At 57.3% G+C, this 23,766-nt stretch overlaps 1 protein-coding gene across 1 annotated transcript in view; it reads right to left on the reverse strand.

Annotated features, from left to right (window-relative positions):
- Positions 1 to 20,812, reverse strand: part of UBE2QL1 (ubiquitin conjugating enzyme E2 QL1) — a 37,188-nt gene extending 16,376 nt beyond the window's left edge. Inside the window, exon 1 of the mRNA XM_008248835.3 lies at positions 19,555 to 20,812. Coding sequence (XP_008247057.3) covers positions 19,555 to 20,328 — 774 coding nt within the window. The 5' untranslated portion in view covers positions 20,329 to 20,812. The remainder of the gene's footprint in view (positions 1 to 19,554) is intronic.
- Between the last annotated feature and the right edge of the window lie 2,954 nt (positions 20,813 to 23,766).

Raw genomic sequence — 23,766 nt, forward strand, 5'->3', positions numbered from 1 at the left:
CGAAACACCAAGGCACAGGCGGTGCCTGGCAGGGGTCATGGGACAGCAAAAATCACAGCCATGTCAAGAAGGGATCGACTCACCGCCGGCGTGGACGGGAAGGGACACACACCCAGCACTGCCCTCTGGGAAGCACAGGTCCTCTGGGCCTTCATTCCCAGGTCAAAGTCATAGAGACAGCTGTGACTCTTTGCAGGAGTTCTGTGCTTGGCACTGGCCCACGCACACAGGACTTCCTTGTGATGCCTGCACATGCGGCTCAGTCACCCTGCTCTTGGTCTTTAATCTCCCTAGACCAGGACAGCGTCCTGAGTGTGTCCTAAAACACCTCTTATGTCCACCCTGCTCGGAGAAGGACATCTGATTCCAACCTGACACTGCTTGTGAACTTGAACCGAAACAGAGCAATCCACGTCTCTAACAAATTGCTATTAGCGTAGGGGCAGATCAAAGTCAGCAGGCACAGAAAATCCATTTGTATTACTTCTCATTTAATTTGCTTGTGTGTGTGTGTGTGTGTGTGTGTGTGTGTTCAGTGCATGTGGAGGGAGATAAAAAGCCTAGAGATCATTTCAAGCGTGATATTGTAAAAGCTGGGGACGTCATTCTGCGATGAAAACATAACCATCTAAGGGTATAAAAATTCACCTGAATACTTAAACACGCATTTTCACTGCACATGAACCCTGGCATTAGACAGACAGGAAGGACGCCGCCCTAATGATAATTCCACGTTTGTGGAGTGCACAGAAAATCCCTGTGCTCCGGGAACCAGCCGTGGCCACCGAGAGCGGAGACGAGGCTTTGTGCCTCTGGCCCAGCTGCGCACCCCTCCACACAGAAATCACGTGACAGGACGTGGCAGCCATGGCGATGGCACCACAGGCTGCCACCCTCTGTGGACCCTGGGAGTTGAAGACCCAAGCCCCAGCATGACAGAAAGGGACTGCGTTTTTGTAGATGGGGTCTTTATAGAAGTGACTACGTGCACAGGGGTCCTTAGGGCCCTAACCTACTGTGACTGGTGCTCCAGTCAGAAAGGGAACCAGGACACAGACACACAGCCAGAAGGCCCTGTGGAGGCACAGGGAGAAGACGGTATCTGCAGGCCAGGGAGAGAGGCCTCTTGGGCAGTGAACTCTGCCCACACCTTGAGCTTGAACTTCAGCCTCCAGAATGGAGATAAGATTTCTGTGCACTGTGTTCACGAGCCCTCCGCTAATTACACAGGCTCCAATAACAGAGTCACAGCTGAGTTGAAAAGGGGACAGGAGGGGAGGGGTGGGGAGGGGAGGGGAGAGGATGGGAGGGGAGGAGAGGATAGGGGACAGGAGGGGAGGGGTGGGGAGGGGAGGGGAGAGGAGGGGAGGGGCAGGGAGGGGACAGGAGGGGAGGGGCGGGGAGGGAGGGGAGAGGATGGGAGGGGAGGGAGGGGAGGGGAGGGGTGGGGACAGAAAAAGAGGGAGGGGGGAGGCAGAGGAGGAGGAAGCCACACAGTAGCATCTCAGATCAGCAAGGGACCGCGGACACGAAACCAAAGGTGTCTTCAGGGAAGTTCTTTAAGTAACAACACCCTCCACACCAAACTGCTCCCTGGAGGGCCACCAGAACCCGCGGCTGAGGGCACTGCTGGCCTGCGGGCTCCAGATGCGGCCTGCACCCACCACCCACCTGCTGTGTTTTCAGACAAACAGTGTGACGACACTTCAAGGGCACACGGCTGAAACCAAACCCCCATAAAACCAAACACCACGGCTGCTAAATCTGACGTTCAGAGGGAAACAGAAGCTTCCACCCACCGGGACCGCACACGGTGTGGGGGCGGAATTGCTGTGTGCGCGTGTCAACCCCAAGACGCCTTTGCACTGGTGTCTCTTCGTTGCTAAAAATGTCCATTTTCTGAGGCTGTAATTACGAGGTACTCAACACCTTTCATCTGCCCTTGATGATTCGCGATCTCACCGGGCGTGGAGGGCACGGCCTTGGCTTCACTCCACTGTGAAGGGCTGGGCCCGCACTCACCTGCCGGGAGCCACACTGCCCTTCTCCTACCGCGGGGACACCTGGCACAGCTCCCCGAGGAAGTGCAGGTGCCCCCACACAGCCGGAAGCAGGGCGCTCCAGGGGCTGGAAGGGACAGCTGGCTCGGCTGGAGTGGGGACAGAGGGAGGGGTGTGGGAATGGGCCTGGGTGGATGGGTGGATGCTCCCACGCGACACCTGTGTGTGGCTGAAGTGGGGAGTAAGCAGCTCCCACGTGCTGAGTGCTGAGCTAAGTCCTCCCACACAGGACCTTGGGCCTCCCCGGGGCTGGAGGTGCACTGTTGTTCAGCTAAGACATCGTGGGTGGCACCGCCAGAGGCCCAAGCCAGCTGTGCAAGCTCCCTGCCCACACGCCGCTCTGCACCGTTCAGGGGCCAGGGTGCACAGGAAGGGGCAGGAGGGCAGGGGAGGGGCACCGTGGACCATCACCGAGAGCCCGGCACACAGCCGCTGTGCTGCCACGGGGCAGGGCAGCCGCAGGCACTGGGTGGCGGGGCCCGAGCTAGCAGCTCGGTGAGAATTCTGCTCTCGAGCCTTGGCTGGCTTTCTGTTCATTGTGTCATCACCACCCAGTTTCCTCACTCAGCTCTGAAATTGCAAGGTGAGCACTCATTAAGAGTCTGGGAAAACAGCAGAGGTCACGGCTCCTCACCCCGCATGGGACAGATGTCCCTCACAGCCACAAAGGCCATGCTTGCAAGCTTCAAGTGTCTGAAGCTGCAGCAGCTGCTCCCCCAGGTCCAAATGAATCTGTCTCGGACCAGTATTCAGGTGTTCAGACTCCTCGGGGGTGCCCTGAGGCATGCTGGGAACCCCCAGTGGTGCTCAATGCCAAGGCCACCGGCCCTCCCCACCACCTACATGCACCTTCCGGCCGTGACGTCCCAGTGTGGGGCTCACGAGGGGGAGCTGGCAGCCCAAGCAGTCTCCTCGCTTCCTCTCTGCCCCGCCCTGTCGTCCAAGTCCCCTGCTAGCTGGGAGACAGGGCCAGGCTACAGCAGGAGGGGTGTGTGACCCCACTGCTGGCCCTGACTGGGAGCCACCCCCCGCTCCTGCTCCTTCAGCGACAGCATCCTGCCACCCTGAATCTGGAATTTGGTCTGAAGTGGGATTACAGATCTTCCACGGTGTCAGCTACAGCAGAGTTTGAAGACTACTGTACTGGCAGGAGAAAGTACCAATGTCCTCACAGCTCAACAGGTGCCGCAGGCCTGGCACACAGCACCCTGGGTCGCCACGCCTGCCTTTCCCACTCTGCTCAACTACGTGTTTTCAAAAGCAGCCTTAGAATACTCTGGATCAAAAATTCCGTATAAACTCAGAGCACAAATACTAAGCCGAAGTGGGCTTTGGAAGATTTTCGGATCAAAGCCTGGGTCCTGGTGCCCAGTGCTCATGGCCACACAGTCATCCACTGACCCTCGAAGAGCAGAAGCCGCCAGGGCACTGCCCATGGAGGCCATGTTCTGAGGAAACCCACTCACCATCTTCTGGCTTCCAGCCGCTGTCCCCCGAACGTGTGGTCTGCCCCGGACTGTCTTCTGTATTGAAAACCCAGTGTGTTCTCAAGGTTTGCATGATGTGACTTTTAGAACCTTCTGGAATATTTAGAAATGTTTTCTAAAACACTGGCAATCTGTAAATATTGGAAATAGTAACTAAATGAGACTGAAGAGAGATGAAGAGAATGAAACTCGGTGCAAAGTCTGCATGTTGAGAAAACACGAAAAGGGAAGGAGAACGTTCAATAGCACAGCGGTGAGTGATCCGGATGTGGCGGATGCAGCTGACGGGCTGGCCTGACCCAGGGTCTGACCTTGAAGAACTCAAAGGCTCCCATCCTCTTGTCATTCACCCAGCGGGGCTCCACTTGGAGCAGGCATCAACATTACTGCATTACGTTCTTTTTTTTTTAAGATTTATTTATTTATTTGAAAGTCAGAGTTACACACAGAGAGAAGGAGAAGCAGAGAGAGAGAGAGAGAGAGAGAGAGGTCTTCCATTCGCTGGTTCACTCCTCCAATTGGCCACACAATGGCCGGAGCTGTGCTGATCAGAAGCCAAGAGCCAAGAGCTCCTTCTGGGTCTCTCACGGGGGTGCAGGGGTCCAAGGACTTGGGCCATCTTCTACTGCTTTCCCAGGCCATAGCAGAGAGCTGGATTGGAAGTGGAACAGCCGGGACTAGAACCTGTGCCCATATGGGATGCCGGCACTACAGGCAGCGGCTTTACCGGCTTTGCCACAGTGCCGGCTGCTGCTAATTACTTTCAGTTGAGAACAAACACAAGACTCAAGAGCCTTTCATGGTGGGTCAGGAGCCGGGAACGCTGGAATAGCCGTGCCGCACAGATCTTAACATCACCCTCAACCTATGGGCAGCTTCGTTCAACGCTAAGGGAGGAGTCTCTGTTGAGACCCCCGGGAATTCTGCACGCTCAGCGAGGGGTGGTCTTTCACGGCCGAGTCCTCTCAGAGGTTCACTGGGTCCCACACCGCACTGTCTTCTAACTGGTCACCTCGCTAAGGCCGAGCCTTGGCAGTTCCTGCTGGTTGATGCCTCAACGTGAGACGGCGCAGAGGGAAGACGATCCCCCGAAACTCACACCAGGCAGAAAGGAGAGCAAGCCAGGCCCCTGGGAGCTACCCGAGACGTAGTCACTTGGTCACCAGAAAACATGCTGCTTGCCTGGCCCCTCCTGACTGCCAAGCCTTCCAGAGGGCCACATGTGCTTTCTAAGCCCCAAAGCTGAACACAGACTCGGGGGTTAAGGGGCCTCTTCTGCTCCGCCCCCACCTGCTGGCCAAGTCCGCACTCCTTTGAGGCCAGATGCACGGGTTTGGCAAGCCGGTCAGCTGCATCCTTCACACACCACCTCCCACAACTGGGTTTTAGGTCCTGGAGTGTGGGTGTCTGTCCCAGTTGGGAGCTGACCAAGACCCGGTTCTGAAGTCCCTGAGCACCTCCTGGCCACAGAGTTGGTGTGGCTCGTCTGACAGCCTGGAAGGGTTAGACCACGTTACCCCTGCTTCTGCGTGCCCAGCCTCCTGGCCCCCAGCAGTAATAAAGCCCAGTTCTAGTGGCCATGAAACCAGTAGCTTTCCCCTTTGAACACAGCTTGGGAGAGCTGGGGGTTGGGCAGCCCCGTGGCTGACATGGATGGGGCACCTGGTGGAGCCGGGCAGCCGTGCGTGGCACAGAGTCCTCGTCCCCAAGGTGTGTTGTGGTCAGGGGTCAAGGTGGGGAGGAGGACCTTCAAGATCTGTCTTAGGATGAGCCAGTGAAGGTTCTCAGCAAAGAGCTTGGATGACAGCAAACAACGTATTTGACACAGCGGAAAGGGACAAACGTGACGATGAGACAGTCGAGCTGCTGGGTGTGACCATGTCTACTGGCCAACCGAGAGGCCAAAACCAGCAGTAGCTATGGCAACAGCACTCCGGCCGCATCAGCTGATGTAGAGTTTGTGGTAGGCTCTATTTGCACATGAAAGATACTGTCCCCTCTTAGAAGGGTGCGTGGGCAGGCTGAGCAGCGCTGGGGATGAGAGGGTGCCCCGTGCCCGCAGGAACCTCGGCTGAGGGAGCTGCAGTGTGGCCACACGTTGGAGAACCGGGCTGAGTCAGTGTCCTCCAACTCCTGTCCTGTGAGACGGATGGCTGCACCTGCCTGGCCAGCAAGCTGGGGGCAATGCTCGAGTCAGGGTCAACGTCCCCAGTGCGGGAGCCTAACCCGAGACTTGGGCCAGCCTGCAGGGCCCCAGCTCCCAGGGGCAGTGAGGCAGGCCTGGCTATCTCATTGCAATGAGCCTCGGCCTGCCACTGTAGCGTCTAGAACCTCACGGGCATTTCTGAGGGAAGTCCACAATTCCAGGAGTTCCCTTGCATTCCACTCCAGAAAGCATGCTTTCTAAAAGTACCAGAATGGTAAAACGGAACTGTTGGCAGCGACAGTCCTTCAACTGTACCGTGGCAACTCATATGTGTTCCGTGTGACCTGTGGTGATTCCCGGAATCCACAACTTTTTACAGATTTTTAACTATGATGTAGGGGGCCAGTGTTGTGGTGTGGTGGGTACAGCCATGGCCTGTGATGCCGGCATCCCACGTGGGTGCCGGTTCAAGTCCTGGCTGCTGCACTTCCAATCTAGCTCTATGCTAATGTACCAGGAAAGCAGTGGAAGATGGTCCAAGTCCTTGGGCTCCTGCACCCACGTGGGAGACCTGGAAGATGCTTCTGGCTCCTGGCTTTGGGTCAGCCCAGCCCCGGCTGTTGCACTTATCTGGGGAGTGAACCAGTGGATGGAATCTCTCTCTCTCTGCCCCCTCTCCCTCTCTCCAACTCTTTCAAATAAATAAATCTTTAAAAAATTGATGTATGAGTTGGTTTTAACCTTGAAACAAATGGTAGTGAAAACGTATTCAAGTGGATGTCGTATTCTGTGAAGAAGAAATTACAACAGCCGGCGCCGCGGCTCTCTAGGCTAATCCTCCGCCTAGTGGCGCCGGCACACCGGGTTCTAGTCCCGGTTGGGGTGCCGGATTCTGTTCTGGTTGCCCCTCTTCCAGGCCAGCTCTCTGCTGTGGCCCGGGAGTGCAGTGGAGGATGGCCCAGGTGCTTGGGCCCTGCACCCCATGGGAGACCAGGATAAGCACCTGGCTCCTGGCTCCTGCCATCGGATCAGCGCGGTGCGCCGGCCGCAGCGCACTGGCCGCGGCGGCCATTGGAGGGTGAACCAACGGCAAAAGGAAGACCTTTCTCTCTGTCTCTCTCTCTCACTGTCCACTCTGCCTGTCAAAAAAAAAAAAAAAAAAAAAAAAGAAAAAAAAAAAAGAAAAGAAATTACAACAACGTTTAACAGATAACAAGGATATTTGGCATGAATTTACAGATGACAGAGGTAAATGTTTGAAGTAACAACAGTGTGTTACGTAGTTTTCTACGTTAAACCAGCAAAGGAAATCAAGCTACTTTCAAGATGGCCTGAATAAAACGGGATTAAGAGACCAATGCTGAGAAAGTGGAGCATCCACAATCCATCTGTGGTAGGATGCTTTTTTTCTTTTTTTTTTTTTGACAGGCAGAGTGGACAGTGAGAGAGAGAGACAGAGAGAAAGGTCTTCCTTTGCCATTGGTTCACCCTCCAATGGCCGCCGCGGCCGGTGCACTGTGGCTGGCACACCGCGCTGATCCGAAGCCAGGAGCCAGGTGCTTCTCCTGGTCTCCCATGGGGTGCAGGGCCCAAGCACCTGGGCCATCCTCCACTGCACTCCCAGGCCACAGCAGAGAGCTGGCCTGGAAGAGGGGCAACCGGGACAGAATCTGGCGCCCCGACCAGGACTAGAACCCAGGGTGCCGGCGCCGCAAGGCGGAGGATTAGCCTAGTGAGCTACGGCGCTGGCCTGGTAGGATTCTAACATGATCATGGTAGTTATCAGAAGCCGACTCCTGATGATGCACACTGAGGGGACGATGGAAACCCAGCAGAGGCATCCCAGGCTCCGCGGAGAGACGCAGCAACGTTGAGCGGGTTAAAAGGAGGCCATCCTAGCTTTCTTGTGAATATCTAAGATTACGGAGAAACTGGAGTCAGCCGGATGTGATTATGGCCCTGGAATACTAATAGACACACAGAGCGCTTTGCTCTTTGTTGACTGTAAGCGTAATGTTGGGGGGTTGGGTCATACTCCCTTATAGCTATTTCTTTTTTTAAATAAATGAAATATTTTTAAAATATTTATTTAAGAGGCAGAGTTACAGTCAGAGAGAGTCTTCCATCCACTGGTTCACTCTCCAAATGGCCACAATGGCCAGAGCTGGGCTGATCAGAAGCCAGGAGCCAGGAGCTTCATCTGGGTCTCTCACACGGATGCAGGGGTCCAAGCACTGAGGCCATCTTCTACTGCTTTCCCAGGCCATTAGCAAGGAGCTGGCTTGTAACAGGAGCAGCCAGGACTCGAATTGGCACCCACGTGGGATGTCGGCACTGCAGGTGGACTTACATGGTTATTTCAATAACGTTCCACTTCTTTAAAGGAAGGACTAGCTGTCGCAGCTCCTCCGTGCAAGGAAGCTGCGCATGCCACTTCCTTTGTGCATGACGCTTCACCTGTGCGGTGGGGCCTGTGCTCCTCGTGTTCAGCTGAGGCACCAGCAGGGAGCCACGCTCGGGGGGAGGGAACAGGACAGGAGCCCTGCTTCTGCCTCCAGCCCCACGCACTCCCCATCAGACACACGGCAGAACCGAGACCCCACTGAGCTCCTAGAGCTTATTCCCAGAGGGTCTGGCCGTGAGCGCAGAATAAGCTTTAAGATCTTTCCCAAGACACCCGCCAACATTCGGAGCCATGCGCCACCTGCTGTCCCAACCTAGGACCCACGCACCTGCAGGAGACCGTAAATTTGGGTGGAAAAAAAGTCTTTATTGTCACTCACCTCCAACTGCAGTTTAGCACTTCCTTTAAGTGTGACTGAGAGTCAACAAACGGCAGTTTTAATAGTGTCTGGGCTTCGTCTCCAGTAGGAATCCAGATTTTAGGAAGTCACATCCTAGCGGCAGACATTCTGAAATGGCACTGCTGCTCATTACTGCCAGGTCAGGGGAGTTGTTAGCCTTGATCCTAGATCTCGACATTTAGTGTGTTAATGAGGTGTTTTTATGATCACATTTCTTTTTGTCACATTTTAAGAAATGTGATAACTGAACTTGTCTAATTGCTTTCCTTTGGAGTCCTGTGCATTGTATTTTGTGCATTAAAAGCACTGCTCTGAAGAGGTTGTCCACAGGTGTCCCAGGTCCCAGGAGGGTGGCCGGATGGGGGTCAGACAGAGCAGGAAGGGGCTCCTGGGGCTCCCACTGCTCTTTGATCTTCCAAGAATAACTACAGTTCTCCATCTCTCTAACTTATGAAAAGGCAGATGCCAGAATCCCCCTTTAAATAAAATTACTAATAAACTCATCACCCTAATTCGATTCAGCAGAGTTCAAACTCACTTTTTATTGGATTAGTTTTATTTATGAATCATGATAATGTCTTTTAAGCTTTATCTAATTTCACTGGTTGATCCTCAACGGTTAGAGTAACAATCTCCCAGGCATTCTCTAAGATTCAGACGTTTCACAACGTGCATTGGAAGTGCTCAGAGGTGCTCAGGCGGCAGGTCCCGAGGGGCAGGCTCACAGATGCCACTCTGGGCAGCGTGCCTGAGCTGGCTTTAGGCATTGCTGGAATCACAGGAGGGCGTCCTCCCTGGAAGACCCTGCCCTGCCACTGTGGGCACGGCTCCTGGCTGCACACTCAACCTGGGGGTGGAGGGTGAGGAGGGGCGGGGCAGGTGCACACCTGAGCTACAGGGAAGACTTTGAGGAAGAAGGTCCTCCCTGCAAACCCTGAGGTTAAAGACCTGGGCACTCACTGAGTGTTCTCATGACTCTCAAGGACCGGCGCCGTGGCTCACTAGGCCAATCTTCCGCCTGCGGCGCCGGCACACCGGGTTCTAGTCCCAGTCAGGGCGCCGGATTCTGTCCCAGTTGCCCCTCTTCCAGGCCAGCTCTCTGCTGTGGCCCGGGAGTGTGGTGGAGGATGGCCCAAGTACTTGGGCCCTGCACCCCATGGGAGACCAGGATAAGCACCTGGCTCCTGCCTTCGGATCAGCATGGTGCGCCGGCCGCAGCGCACCAGCCGTGGCGGCCATTGGAGGGTGAACTAACAGCAAAGGAAGACCTTTCTCTCTGTCTCTCTCTCTCACTGTCCACTCTGCCTGTCCAAAACAAACAAACAAACAAACAAACAAACCCTGGGGACTCACTGAGTGTTCTGAGTGTTCTCATGACTCTCAAAAGGTAACAGTTTACAGGCTTGCCGTATCCAGCTACTTCCGATTACACGAAGCTTGCAACAAATTCGACTCCAGTTACGTTTCTCCTGTGGTATCCTACTCTTTCCTCCCTGGGAAGCAGAGTTGAGTAGGGCATGCATCCATCACGAGGACCCCAGCACAGAAGAATCCTTGTGGCGATGATATCCATTTAGCACAATTACAGCTCATTCCTGACGGGCAGCTCCTGGGGAGCAGCGAGGGCCCCAGGCTGACTTCAAACGCCGCCCCTGTGTGTGAGTATGGGTAGGTCCAGCATCACTGGACATCCACGTTAAACCAGTACTAGCAGCCGCCTTTCACTGTAACAAGAAAATAACGAACCCCATACTCCATACCCTAATATTTGGAAATGTCCGATTTTCCAGATCAAAAATCGGGAGGCTTCCTTACAATGTCTTCCTGGAAAAGTTCCCTTCAATTCCCAAGCAAGCTGGTCCTTGAGGAAACAGTATTGCCTTATCTCCTTCATCAAAGGACTCGATTAAAAAAAAAAAAAAAAAAAACAAAACCTCAGCAATGCTTGCCAAATATTGTGATGGAGAACTAGTATTTATTTTCCAGAAATTATTTTTAAAGTAGTAATTTCTTCAATCTGAGTGATTCTACCAATGTAATAATTATGCTCAACAAGCATTTATCTCTCGAGTTATTTTCAGAATCTTTAAAATGCTTTTCCCTTTTGTGTATGGGAGAAAAAAAAACAGCAATAATTATCCCTCCCCTACAGTCTGAAAGAATTAAAACCTCCTTTCCTTTACTCGACAGACACAATGAGCCGGTGCTGAGTTTGGACCAAGACATTTGCCCAGCTTGGCTGAGCACGGAGCACCACATTAGGCTTGATGGATGTGGACCTCTCTCCAGGTGCCTGAACGCCTACTGTGGCCACCAAGATGCTCCTGACACCCAGAGGTACCTGCAGGGAGCAACCAGGCTGCACTACACTTGGTTAGGGGACGGGGTTGGTGGGGAGGGGCTTCTACTTGCCAGCGAGACAGCTCCCTGGACCTGGGGGCCCTGGCACTGGACTGCTTGGTGGTGCTCAGCCCGGCTTCTCGCTACTCGTGTGTCTCTGGCATGTGTTTCGACCTCAGTGAGCTTGTTTCCTTCCCTGAGAAATGGGGGTAATGGCAGCACCCACCTCCCAGGCTCCTGCAAGGATGGAATCAGCTGATGGGCGCGAAGCTCGCAGCCCAGCTGCTGGCCCACAGTAAGCATCAGATCCACGCCTCCAACTCTCACGCGGCACTGATGGAAGGGGCAAGGCAAACGGGAGTGGCGTCTGCTCAGATAAACCCATCTTGTGTCTGGTGCAGAGAAGGGGCTATGGTGTTGTTAACACGTAAATGCAGGCTGGCAGGATATGCACAGAAGGAGGGCTTCCAGGAGGAAGTGGCTGACCCAGCTACAGGGGCAGGAGAGGGCCACTTGCAGAGGGCTTGGGAGTCCTGGCAGGGCTCTGATTGATGGCCAGGCCTCCCAGCCCTGGGGAGCAGGAGCGGGAGGGCCTTCCAGGCAGGGCTGCTGGCAGAGGAGCTGTGCAGGGGCCCTGGCAGATGGAGGGGTGTCATGGGTGGGCTGTGCTGGGGTACACAGCCCTGCTCTGTACGGCTCACGGTCAGGAGTGTGAGAAAGCCAGGTGTGCATTTTAGTGGAACAGCAGGGAAGGGACGGGGGTCTGGGGGAGGGCATTGCTGGAAGCCAGGCAGATGGCCAGCAGAGGGGGAGGTGGCAGCGCCGGGGGTGTGTGTGTGTGTGTGTGCACGGCACAGTCTCTGTGCACACCAGGCGAGGGCGTGCACGGCACACTCTGTGCACACCAGGCAGGGGACGTGCACAGCACAGTCTCTGTGCACACCAGGCGAGGGCGTGCACGGCACAGTCTCTGTGCACACCAGGTGAGGGTGTGCACGGCACAGTCTCTGTGCACACCAGGTGAGGGCGTGCACGGCACAGTCTCTGTGCACACCAGGTGAGGGTGTGCACGGCACAGTCTCTGTGCACACCAGGCGAGGGCGTGCACGGCACAGTCTCTGTGCACACCAGGTGAGGGTGTGCACGGCACAGTCTCTGTGCACACCAGGTGAGGGCGTGCACGGCACAGTCTCTGTGCACACCAGGCGAGGGCCGTGCATGGCACAGTCTCTGTGCACACCAGGCGAGGGCCGTGCATGGCACAGTCTCTGTGCACACCAGGTGAGGGCGTGCACGGCACAGTCTCTGTGCACACCAGGCGAGGGCGTGCACGGCACAGTCTCTGTGCACACCAGGTGAGGGCGTGCATGGCACAGTCTCTGTGCACACCAGGCGAGGGGGTGCATGGCACAGTCTCTGTGCACACCAGGCGAGGGCATGCACGGCACAGCCTCGGTGCACACCAGGCAGGGGCATGCACGGCACAGTCTCCGTGCACACCAGGCGAGGGCGTGCACGGCACAGTCTCTGTGCACACCAGGCGAGGGCCGTGCATGGCACAGTCTCTGTGCACACCAGGCGAGGGCCGTGCACGGCACAGCCTCCGTGCACACCAGCTCCTCCCCACACCTGGCCCTGCTCTTGTTCAGTCACACCCGCCCTCATCTCCCCGTCTGTTGCCACCTGGCTGCTCCCAAATCGGCTTCCTCCCCCGCCTTCCCACTCCGGGGCCTGGGTCTTCCCGCTCATCCTGTTTCCCTCTGGCCTCAGCTGACCACTGGGCGAGGGACAGGACCCAGAACAGGGAAGCACGGCCACGGGCTTTCTGAGGGGGGCGCTGCTGCACTCGGATCACGGGTGGACCCCACAGGAGGGGCTGGATGAACAGGTGACCGAGCTGTGGGGCAACGCGGGAGCACTGTGCCGTGCAGTCTGGCCCTGGCTTAATGAAGTCCTCCTTCCTGACTCGGTAGGTGGGAAACTGTGGTCACTCCCCCACCATCACGACAGCTTCGTGGTGGGTGCCGGCACACCTGTCCTCTCACTAACAATGTGACACTGTTCAGAAAAGCACCTGACCATCCCCCATGAGGACGAGTGAAGCCCACCGCGGAGCAGAGGGACCCCACCTCACCCAAGTCCTCTCGGTGCTCGCCCAGGCCTCTGTCAACTGCTGGGGTGACGGACAGCCGAGGAAAGAGCACATCACCAGGGAGTGACGAGAACGTCACTGCGGAGCTGCCCAGCAGGCAGAGACCAATGAGAGCAGGCTGTGCGCTGTCCTACCAGCCGCACCTGCCCACCATGGCTGCCTAGGAAGGTCCTGGGCGGGGTGGGTCCTGGGTCCCTGTGCCGAGCTCAGCGACGGATGGCCCTGTGACAGCCCGGGTGGCCCGGCCCCTTGGCTGAGGCCACTTCCTTTCTCATGGGAACAGTGGCCCAGGCGGGAAGGCTGGGTTTCGGGATGGCCTTCTGCACCAAAGACAGCTGGGCTGCAGAGCAAGGTGCACCCAGGGCAGTGGGTGGGGTCAAGGTGGGGGAGGGCCGGCGGTCAGGCTATACCTGCACTGCTGGAGCAGAGGACAAAGGTGCCCTGAGTGGCACAGGGCAGCCCTTCCAACCTGGCTGCCCACTGGAACACCAAGGAGCTTTTCCAATAAGCCCCTGCCAGAGGCGGGCCCTAGGCCGTGAAGTCTGGCTCTCCGCCCACAGGGCCCTGGTGCTGGGATAACTGGCAGGCTCCCCAGGGCACCTAATTAACACTGGGAACCACTGGCACAGGGGACAGGGCTAACACCTGCATCGCCCACCCTCACCACCCCTCCCCTCCACCTGATTGACGTGTCTAGGGCAGTGAGAGACCTGAGCGTGGCACAGAGAGCCACCATCTAGCTGCTTCCTAGTCTCTCCCCTCACTTCTACATCTGGAGCCAGCTGAGCCTGGCCCCGAGGAAAAGCAGGGAGACTTGGGACTGTAGGGGCCAGGCTTTCCTAGGAACTTCAACTTCCGGGGCACCTGGGCACGTCCTATGAAGCAGCAAACCCACACCAGACCTTAAAATGGAAGCAAACCCCTCCATAGACCAGAAAAGTAAACAAAACCCCATTTGCAGCCACATCTTGCAAGCTCAGAGTCTGGGCACTGTCAGCTGGACCATGGGACGCCAGCCCTCACTGGCGAGAGCCGCTGGGCTCCACTGGGGGGCTATTTTTAGGACTCAGAGTCCTGCCTGCTCCTCCCGCCTGTCCTACTTGGTGGAAGGGCAAGTAGCTATTTTTTTCTGGGAGCAGTCAGGCGTATCGATACCTCTGGCTGCAGCGTCATCGCCAGTGCTAATTATCTCTGTGCCCTCCACACAGCCCTGGGCACAGTGCACGGTGACGTGCGGGAACCCTACCCTGCACCCCATCCCTGGTGAATCGGATGGCTTATGCTGCCTGCTCAGCACTGGCTACGCCCCAGCGTCTCCCAGGTCCCCTCCAATGAGCGGCTGTTTCTCCATTCAAGCTGTAGGTGACCTTTGTCATCCTGTGCCTTCCTCTGTGTGGTTTCGCTTAAGCTGCTCTAAACCCAGCAACCTCTAGACCAACAAACTTTGAACTGGTCCATAACTCTGTCTGGGCTTGTCATGGGTTGAACGGGGTCCCTGCCATCTCCCCGTTTCTATGCTGAGCTCCTAAACCTCAGCACCCCAGAGTGTGGCCTTACTTGGAGAAAGGGCCTCCAGGAAGGGACAAGTTTAAATGAGGTCATGGTGGGGGTGGGGGGTCCTAATGCTCCATGATGGGTGAGTCTGTAAGAGACTGGGACACAGGGACCACTGGGCAGAGGGACCACTCCAGGAGGACACCCGGAGAGGGCAATGTGCAGAAACCGAGGACGGAGGCTGCAGGAGCAAGAAAGGCTTCAGACACCTTGAACTTCGCCCTGCAGCTTCCAGAACCACGAGACAGTCCATCCGTGACACGTCACCGCGCAGCCCGCTTTTACAAATGTTGTGTTTTGGCCGGTGCCACGGCTCACTAGGCTAATCCTCTGCCTATGGCAGAGAACCCCAGGTTCTAGTCCTGGTTGGGGCGCTGGATTCTGTCCCGGTTGCTCCTCTTCCAGTCCAGCTCTCTGCTGTGGCCCCGGAGTGCAGTGGAGGATGGCCCAGGTCCTTGGGCCTTGCACCCGCATGGAGACCAGGAGGAAGCACCTGGCTCCTGGCTTTGGATCAGCGCAGTGCCCGCCGTAGTGGCCATTTGGGGGGTGAACCAACGGAAGGAAGACTTTTCTCTCTGTCTCTCTCTCTCACTGTCTAACTCTGCCAGTCAAACAAAACAAAACAAAAAACATGTTGTGTTTTACAGTAGGTGAGAAACCCATGGTTTCAGGAGCTGAGAGGGCTTCTCATCTCTGTCACTTCCTGGTGAGACCTAGCAATTTGACAGTCATAAGTCAAATGCTGTTTCTAGGCCTAAGGCTTTGGAAGCTGCTTGGAAGTTGGGCTGGACTGACACCCTTGTGAAAGCATGTGTGTGTGTGTGTGTATGTGTGTGTGCGCACATGATCATGCACACATGTGCTTGTGTACATCTCAGGGATGCCATGGTGTGGACCCCTGAAGCCCGAGAGTGGGTCTTAGTGATGCGTATCATTGACCCAAGCCAAGCTACAGAAAAGCCCACACTTCTGTGTTATACCCAGACTGGCGGTGACATTGGCCAGTATCTTTTATCAAAGAAATCCCAGGAACTGGCACTATCGGGCAAACATGCTGTCTTTTTTTTTTTTTTTTTTTTTTTTTTTTGACAGGCAGAGTGGATAGTGAGAGAGAGACAGAGAGAAAGGTCTTCCTTTTGCTGTTGGTTCACCCTCCAATGGCCGCCACGGCTGGCGCACTGCAGCCGGCGCACCGCGCTGATCCGAAGGCAGGAGCCAGGTGCTTCTCCTGGTCTCCCATGGGGTGCAGGGCCCAAGCACTTGGGCCATCCTCCACTGCCTTACCGGGCCACAGCAGAGAGCTGGCCTGGAAGAGGGGCAACCGGGACAGAATCCGGCGCCCCGACCGGGACTAGAACCCGGTGTGCCGGCGCTGCAAGGTGGAGGATTAGCCCATTGAGCCACGGCGCCAGCTAAAACATGCTGTCTTCTACTGCTCACCAAGCACGAAGACACGAGCCTGCCGCTGTGTGAGTCTCCTGCTCCTGGCTGCTTCTCTACCCCTTCTGCATAGACACAAGCGATTCTGTGCAGATCGAGACGAATCCACAGCCGCTGGAAACAGCAGGGTGCCTCGGTGGCCCCAGGCCTGGCGCCCTCATGCCAGCAGGTGTGGCTATCGCGAGGCCTGAAGCTGTGCAGGGTGAGTTCAACCCTACGGCAGGGAGCGGCAGCTTCCTCATCTGTGCAGTGACCGCCGGCCGCAGAGAACCCAGTGAGGCTGCACATCCCGTGTGCGCAGCCAGCCCAGCGCTAGGCACAAGCAAACAGGAAATGCTAACTGCTGATGCTGTCAGTACTTCAACGTCATTTTCATGCCGAGCTGGGTGGTGGGCTCTGAGCGGCAGGAGGAGCCGTCTGGTTCCCTGCCCCTGGCGGTGGCCAAGTCATTCAAAGGGGCACACCAAGGCTTTTGGGGATCCTGCTGCTCACAGGGTTGCAGGAACAGGGACTCCACCAGCTACAACCGTCTCGGGCTCCACCCAAGAGCAGAAACTGGTGAGCTCCGAGGTTCTCCATGGCTAGGCCCTGCACGCTAGCACGCCGCTCAGCAAGACTCACAGAGTCTGTTCTCTGTAGTCGCTGGCCAGGGACAGTGCCAGCACAGGGGTTTACTTTGGTTTCAAGAGCAACATGTCACAGCTTTGGAATGCTGAGAGACAGACAGACGCTACACTGGAGCTACAGACTGCATTCACTTGGCTGAATGATAAGACATACAAACCATGATGTGAAACCAGTTAGTTTCTGAAGCACAGAAAATTTCCACTCAATTACAGAGAACCCAAAGGATCACCCAAGTGCCTCTGTTTCAGCAAAAGAGGGTGTAGTAAGAGGCAAATAAGGCAGAGATGTGAGCCACTAGTTCTACATAGACTACAAGAGGCGTCCAGCAGCTCATGGACATGCACGTTGTCTGTTAATACCACCCCCCGCCCATTTTTAATCCTCTCTGTATTCGGCAAGAAATCTAAATATTAATTTAAACCAACCATGATTCATAATATAATACGCCAGAGATTCTGGTACCAAGGGCAGATGTTCAGTCTGGTACAAGCCCAAGTAAGGGACCGAATCTGTCCTACCCTGGGACAAACCTAAACTTTATGGGCTGTGCCCAAAGCTGTCACACAGGTTTCTCACGCTATTACACACACAGCTCCTCAAACCGCTCTAGTGTGTTCTAAAGCTGTAGACCCACTGCGCCCCCCACTCAGAGCGCCACGCCAGCTAGTAAGTGCTTCCCTGTAAGGCAAGAGCCAAACCAGCTCTTCCCAGCTTTGTGGCTCAAGGAGAGGAATCTCAGCGAAGGAATCCCGATAAACAGAGGAGCGGAGCTCCAACACAGCCACTGTTTCCTTCAAAGCAATTATTGGCTTGGTAGCAGTGCCAGTTCTCTTTGAATGTCTAATCAGGCATTTTGATTGCCTGCCCAAAGCATATTACCTTTAACTATGGAAATAATTGGATAAGTGCCGTGTGCACCCTGAACAACAACACAAAAAGGCACGATCACACTCGGGTTACCTGCAACACCACCAGCGCCCTTCCACGCACAGAACCCTAGACCGCGCATGGCTGCCCACTGCTTCAAGTCTTTCACTGCTTGTTGAATATTTCATGTGCGTTATGCACGGCTTCCTTTTCGAGAGCTGCATGTTGAAGCCAGCACGGAAAACGCAAAGAGACTGGACCGGTATTTGAACAAGTGCTACTTTTTTTTTTTTTTTTTTAACTTTCATTTCAGATACTGGGCAGATACTATAATACAATACACCAGGTAGCGGGCACGGAGTTTCATTAAGATTTTATCAAATCGATAAACGAAGCCCCTGACGTGCACACTCTATGTCACACGCTCAGTTTTGACGACAAAGAAAAGCAGTGTGCAACCCCAGGACCTGTTTGAACAGAAGCACAGGTACACCCGCAGAACTATTAGGATTCAGAGCAGTAACGCGAATACAGAGAACACCGCAAGTACTAAGGTGTTTCTCTGTTTAAAAGGAATCTCCTCGCTCCTCATTTGAAATCTTTACATTTCTGCACCTTTCACAATAAAGGCTGTGCCCCTCGCACGCCCTGAGTCTCCCCCAAGTGTAAAATGCTATGATTCTGTGGTTCCACAGGCAGGCACAGTGACCCTCCCCAGCCCCCAGCCCCAAACTCATCTTCCCTGTGAAGCAAGAGCCAGTGCCACCCAGTGCTTAGGCAGTGACCTAAGAAACAAGCAACCAAGACATTCCACACAACAGCCTCCCTCCTCATTTGCATAAATCCTGGTTAGAAAAGCGACTGAGCCCTCACCCACCCCTCACTGGCACCTTGCGTCGGAGCCAGGGTGCCCCTGCAGGGTCAAGGGCAGAACCGCTGGTGTTCAAGGCTTCAACCTCAGACAGAGATGTCTTCCAGGGCTGTTCCACCCACCCAACCCTAACCCAGCAAAGTGCGCTGGGTGGACCGCGGGTGACAAGGCCTCCTCTGCCAGGTTGGGATGCTGTCTGTCTGGAGTCCCGGGGGTGCCACCTCCGCCACGTCCTGCAGTGTAGGAGACGCCAGCAGGCGGCAGGGAAGAATCAACCCCTTCTGCTCTGCTGGCCCAGGTCATTCAGGGCCTTCTACAGAAAACACTGAAATAAATCTGGAAGATGCCCATAAGTGAGTAACGTTTAACACTGATTAGAACACCAGGGAACGTGAACACGGCCAAGGCGGTATCCTGGGGGAAGATTTTATAGGGCCCTGTGGGACCACAGCGTCCATGCATCCATGCCCTGCCCTCACAGGCTCCCGGTTTCTGTGCCGCCACCTGGTGCAGTAGGCGAGAAGGCTCAGGCGGGGTTTTTAGCTCCGATAAAGCATTTAACTCCCCCGAAGAGGGGAAGATGGGGGCAAAAAGAAACCTGTTAGTCTGGAAGGCAGAGGGAGGTGCGCGCTGAGGGCTAACAGGCACCGCCTTGACAGGGTCTGGCCTTGCCACTGAGACCACACTGTGACCCTCTAGAGAGTTCTCAAGAGCGAGATGTCACCGACAAGGGACAGGTGCGCCTCAGAGGAGAGCGCGGGGCCCCGCGCACAGCGCCCAGCTGCAGCCCACCCCGGCCCAGAAGCAGAGCTCAGGGTGCCTGCCAGGGTGGGAGGGATGCACTGAGTGGCGCCCCTCGGCCCCGAGGCTGGAGGGAAGTCTCCGCCTTCACGGAGACCCCAGGGACGCAAGACAGGCAGTGGAGGCGAGAGGGAGAGGGGCAGAAACCGGGGTGGGAGGGGTGTGGGGGTGGAGAAGAGGGGAGAGGGGGCAGGGCGAGGAGAGAGGGGAGATAGGACGGAAGGAGGCTGGGGAGGAGGCGGAGAGGGAACTGGACCCGGGAAGGGGGCAAGCCGGGGACCCCAGAGGCCGGCAGAGCGAGACGCGCTCGCCTGGGTTCCGGCTGGAGAGGCAGGGAAAGGCCCCGGAGCGGCGGCGCCGGCTCCTCGCGCGCCCGGGGCCCCCTGGGCGGCCCGCCGGCCTTACCTGGCCCTTGACCAGGCTGGCGGCGAACTGGCGCATGACGGCCTCCACGGTGTAGGCGCTGGACCAGCCGCGCGGCGTGAGCAGCTCCATGCAGATGGCGCCGCCGTCCAGCACGTAGCCGTTCTCGAGGCGCGGGCTGAGCACCCGCATGAAGGGCGGCGAGAAGGGGAAGTTGTCGGGGAAGGTGAGGTTGAGCAGGATGAACTCGGTGTTGGTCTCTTTCATGTCCTGCCACAGCACCGAGTCCTTGTCCACCTGGTGCAGCTTCACGTTCCAGTCGAACAGGCTCTCGTCCACCAGCTCCACGGAGATGAAGCGGTCGCTGAGGCGCGCGATGTCCTGCAGCTCCTTCATGAGCCGCCGGCTGCGCACCTGCGTGCAGTGCTGCTGGCGCGCGGCGGGCACCAGGCTGCCGCCCGAGGCCGCCGCCGCCGCCGCCGCGGGGCCCGGCCCCGCCCTGGCGCCCGCCGCGCGCTCCCGGGGGCCCCCGCTGCCCGCCGCGCCCGCCGCGCCCGCCGCGCCCGCCGCCGGCTGCGGGGCCGGCTCCGCCGCGCGCCGGCCCTTGCCGGGCCCGGGGCTCGCGTCGCCCGCGCCCCCCGGCTGCTGCTGCGGCTGCGGCGGGGGCTTGTGCCCGCCGCTTTTGGCGCCCTTGCCCAAACGCAGCGACGCGCTCTGCTGGCCGCCGCCGCCGCGGTGGTGGTGCGGGTGTTTGGGGTCCTCCGTGTCCCGGTTGTGCAGGCGGATCAGCCCGATTTTGCGGAGCAGCGTGGCCATGTTAGGCGCGGCGCCGGCCGGGGGCTCCCCTCGGCAGGGACGCGGGGCGGCGGCGGCTCAGCGGGGCGCGGCGAGGGCCACCGCCGGCGGCCGTGGCGCAGCGGAGCGGGCAGCACGCGCGCTCGCCGGCTGCAGCGTGGCCGCCGTCCTAGGACGGGGCCCGCTTGGGCTCTGGCCGCCCCGGCAGGACGGGCGCGGAGGAGGCGCGGTGCGGCGCGGCCGGTCCCCGGCCGGTCCCTCGGCGGAGCCCCGGGAGCGCCGCTGTCCGCGGTTCTTTGTGCGCGGCCGCGGCCGAGCCGGCCCCGAGACCGAGCGGCGCGCCGGGGCTCGCAGAGCCGCGCGCAGCGCCCGGAGGCAGCGAGGCGGCGGCGGTGTGGCGCGGGGCGCGTCTGCCGGGCCGTGCGGCTCCGGCGGCTACCGCGGGGCCCGGGCCGCTGCAGCTGCTGACATTGCAGAGGCGGCTGCTCCGTCTGAGCCGAGCGCGGCGCGGAGGGGGCGGCCCTGCCGGCCGGGAGGGGGGGCGCGCGGGGCGGAGCCGCGAGCTGGCCTGCGCCGCGCCGCCCCCGCCGCCCGGCTCCCGCGGCGCCCCGCGCTCGGCCGCTGGGGGGAGACAGCGGCGCGCGCCGGGCCAGCCGGGCGCCGAGGCTGCGGGGGCGCCGCACGCCACGCGGGGCAGGGACCGGGCTGTGCCTGCGGGCGCCAGTGGTGGGGCGGGGGCTTGGAGATGCTGGGCCCCTGTGCGCGGCCCGGTCCTGGGCCCGGACCCCACTTAACCTCGCTGGGACAATCCCAGGGGGCTGTTGATTAACTCGTTCGGGGCGCGTTGGGGCCCAGCGTACCCGCACGGCAGCTTTTGGCTGCGGGGCCGTCTTGCGGAGGGGGTGCGGGAAGTGAGCCCGCCGCAAGACCTCTCCGGGGCCATGACTGCTCGAAGGCTGAATGCGGTGCCCTTCGCTCGCCGATCGCCCTCGCCAGCCGGGGCTGCGGTCCGCGGACCCCTCCCGGTGACGCACGCCCCCGAGTACCGCCAGCGGAAGGGCAGGGGTCGCCCTCGGCCGGGAGTTCTCATCTCCCACCCCCTCCTCCCTTTACCCGTGCAAACTCTCATATTTTAGTCTGGTGGAATTTCAGGTAAAAAGCCAGGCCCGACCCCAGGGACTGGAAGGAGCCGGGCGCCGCGAGGCTGCGGCGTTCGCGGGGAGCCCCTGGCTGCTGCCCTTTGAGGCTGGCGGTGACGCGCGCGCGCAGGGCGGCCTCTTGTTTCTGGTATCTTTTTATCACTTCCACTTTCCCCGATGATGAGGGATTGACGTTCACATGAGGCCTCGGGGGGGCCAGGGGTTGGGTCTGGGGGCGTCGTCCAGCAGGAAAGCGAGTGCGGAAAGAGAAGGAGGTGCCCGCGCACCTGCCTCCTCCCACCCCACCCCGCAGGCTGGAGACCAGGGGCCCGCTGCAGCAGAATGAAGACATGTTTGTCCTGGTCTCTCGTTTGCCCTCGCAGTTCGCTTCTGTCCGCCTGGCTGTGTTTTGTTTTTTCAAGATAGCCAGAGAAGGGAGGTGGCACTGTGTCCTCGTGGGGTCATTTACCTGCAGGGAGCTGTGGGCCTAGGAAGGTGGAACGCTGACCTTGAAGGAGGAGGGGCTGGGGTTCGGTGTTTAAATTTTTAACTTCCCAGGTGTTATCCGACCCATTTTATTGGCGAAGAGCCTGGTTCCAGTGAGGCTCGGCCCAGGGCTTCGGTGCTCAGAAGGGAGGCCCAGCTGGGGTCCAGGCCTTCGCTAGGACCCTGCTGTGCCTCTAGGCCAGTGCCGCCAGGCCAGCCTCAGACCCCCAGGTGCAGGGTCAGCCCCCGCCTGCGGGCATTGCTACCTGGGTCTCAGGACCAGCTGACTCTGTGTGCCTCCCAGGGGCTTTTTGTGGCAGCGATGGTGCCCACTCCCCTGAAGCAGGGTGCCACAGACCAGGGTGCCACCGAGACGACTTGGGAATGGCTTAGCCGAAACCCCAGGCAGCTGCCGCTGGGGCTTTTGTTGGTGATTGCATAACTCACTATCTGATTGTGAGTGTGGTTTTTGAGAGGGAAAAGGCAGTGATTAGTACTGCGGTTGGGACAACAGGTCAACCTGAGATGGTGGTCGCCTCACCTGTCCTTTTTCCACCACACTTAGAGCATTTGGCTCCACTGCTGGCAAAGCTAAAGCCAAATGTTAGTTACAAAGTAGATTCAGGGGCTACCATTTGGCCTAGAGCTAAGATGCCACCTGGGATACCCACGTCCACATAAGAGTGCCTGGGTTTGATTCCCAGTTCTGGCTACTGACTCCAGCTTCCTGCCAATGCAGACCCTGGGAGGCTGTGGAGATGGCGCAAGTAGTGGGGTTTCTGCCACCCAGGTGGGAAACCTGGAGTAGGGTCCCAGCCCCAGCTTCAGCACGGCCCAGTCACTGAGGAAGTGAGCCAGAGGCTGGGCACTCTGTTTCTCTCTGCCCCTCAAATAAGTAAACAAAATTAGCATGCAAAGCTTTAAAAATTTTTTAGGTTCAATTAGAAACAACCTAAATTGACAACAAGAGGGCAAGGGTTGAGTGAATTATGCCAAATCTACCTGAGAGTGTATTATGCAGCAATAACATTATACTTGTGAATATTCTATAGCCAAGTGGATATATTTATGAGACACATAATAATTTTAAGTGACCAGGCAAAGTGCAAAATTGTGTCTACACTGTAGGTACAACCAGATGAGACTACAGTGTGTCTATGCTGTAGGTACAACCAGATGAGACTACAGTGTGCCTACACTGCAGGTACAACCAGATCAGACTACAGTGTGTCTACGCTGCAGGTACAACCAGATCAGACTACAGTGTGTCTACATTGTAGGTACAACCAGATGAGACTACAGTGTGTCTATGCTGTAGGTACAACTAGACAAGACTACTGTGTGTCTGTGCTGTAGATACAACCAGATGAGATTACAGCGTGTCTGCACTGTAGATACAACCAGACAAGACTACAGTGTGTCTACACTGTAGGTACAACCAGATGAGACTACAGCATACATAGGAGAAAGACCGGAAGGTGAGTTGTGAGGGTGCTGGTTGTTGCGTTAGCACAGGTTGGTTTTCTCCACTTTCTCACCCTCTGCAGCCCATGGATCCAAACATTGATGCATAATGGGACAGTAAGTTCAGGTGTGGGAGGAGGGACTTGAGTGGTTTATAAACCTGCCCCCAGAAGATTCTAGAATGTCCCCCTCACCAGGAGAATGTAGCGGTCTAGAAGGTGCCTTTTGCTGTTAGGGTCACCCCCTTTTATGTGATATTCAGACATTCTGAAAAGGAGTATATTGTAGTTACAGCAAAAAAAAATAGCTACCAAATTTAAAAAAATATTGTTGAAGATTAAGCGTGCAACATTGGGATAGTTTGAGTGCG

The sequence above is a fragment of the Oryctolagus cuniculus genome, chromosome 14, assembly GCF_964237555.1.
Source record: "Oryctolagus cuniculus chromosome 14, mOryCun1.1, whole genome shotgun sequence".
Lineage (NCBI taxonomy): Eukaryota > Metazoa > Chordata > Mammalia > Lagomorpha > Leporidae > Oryctolagus > Oryctolagus cuniculus.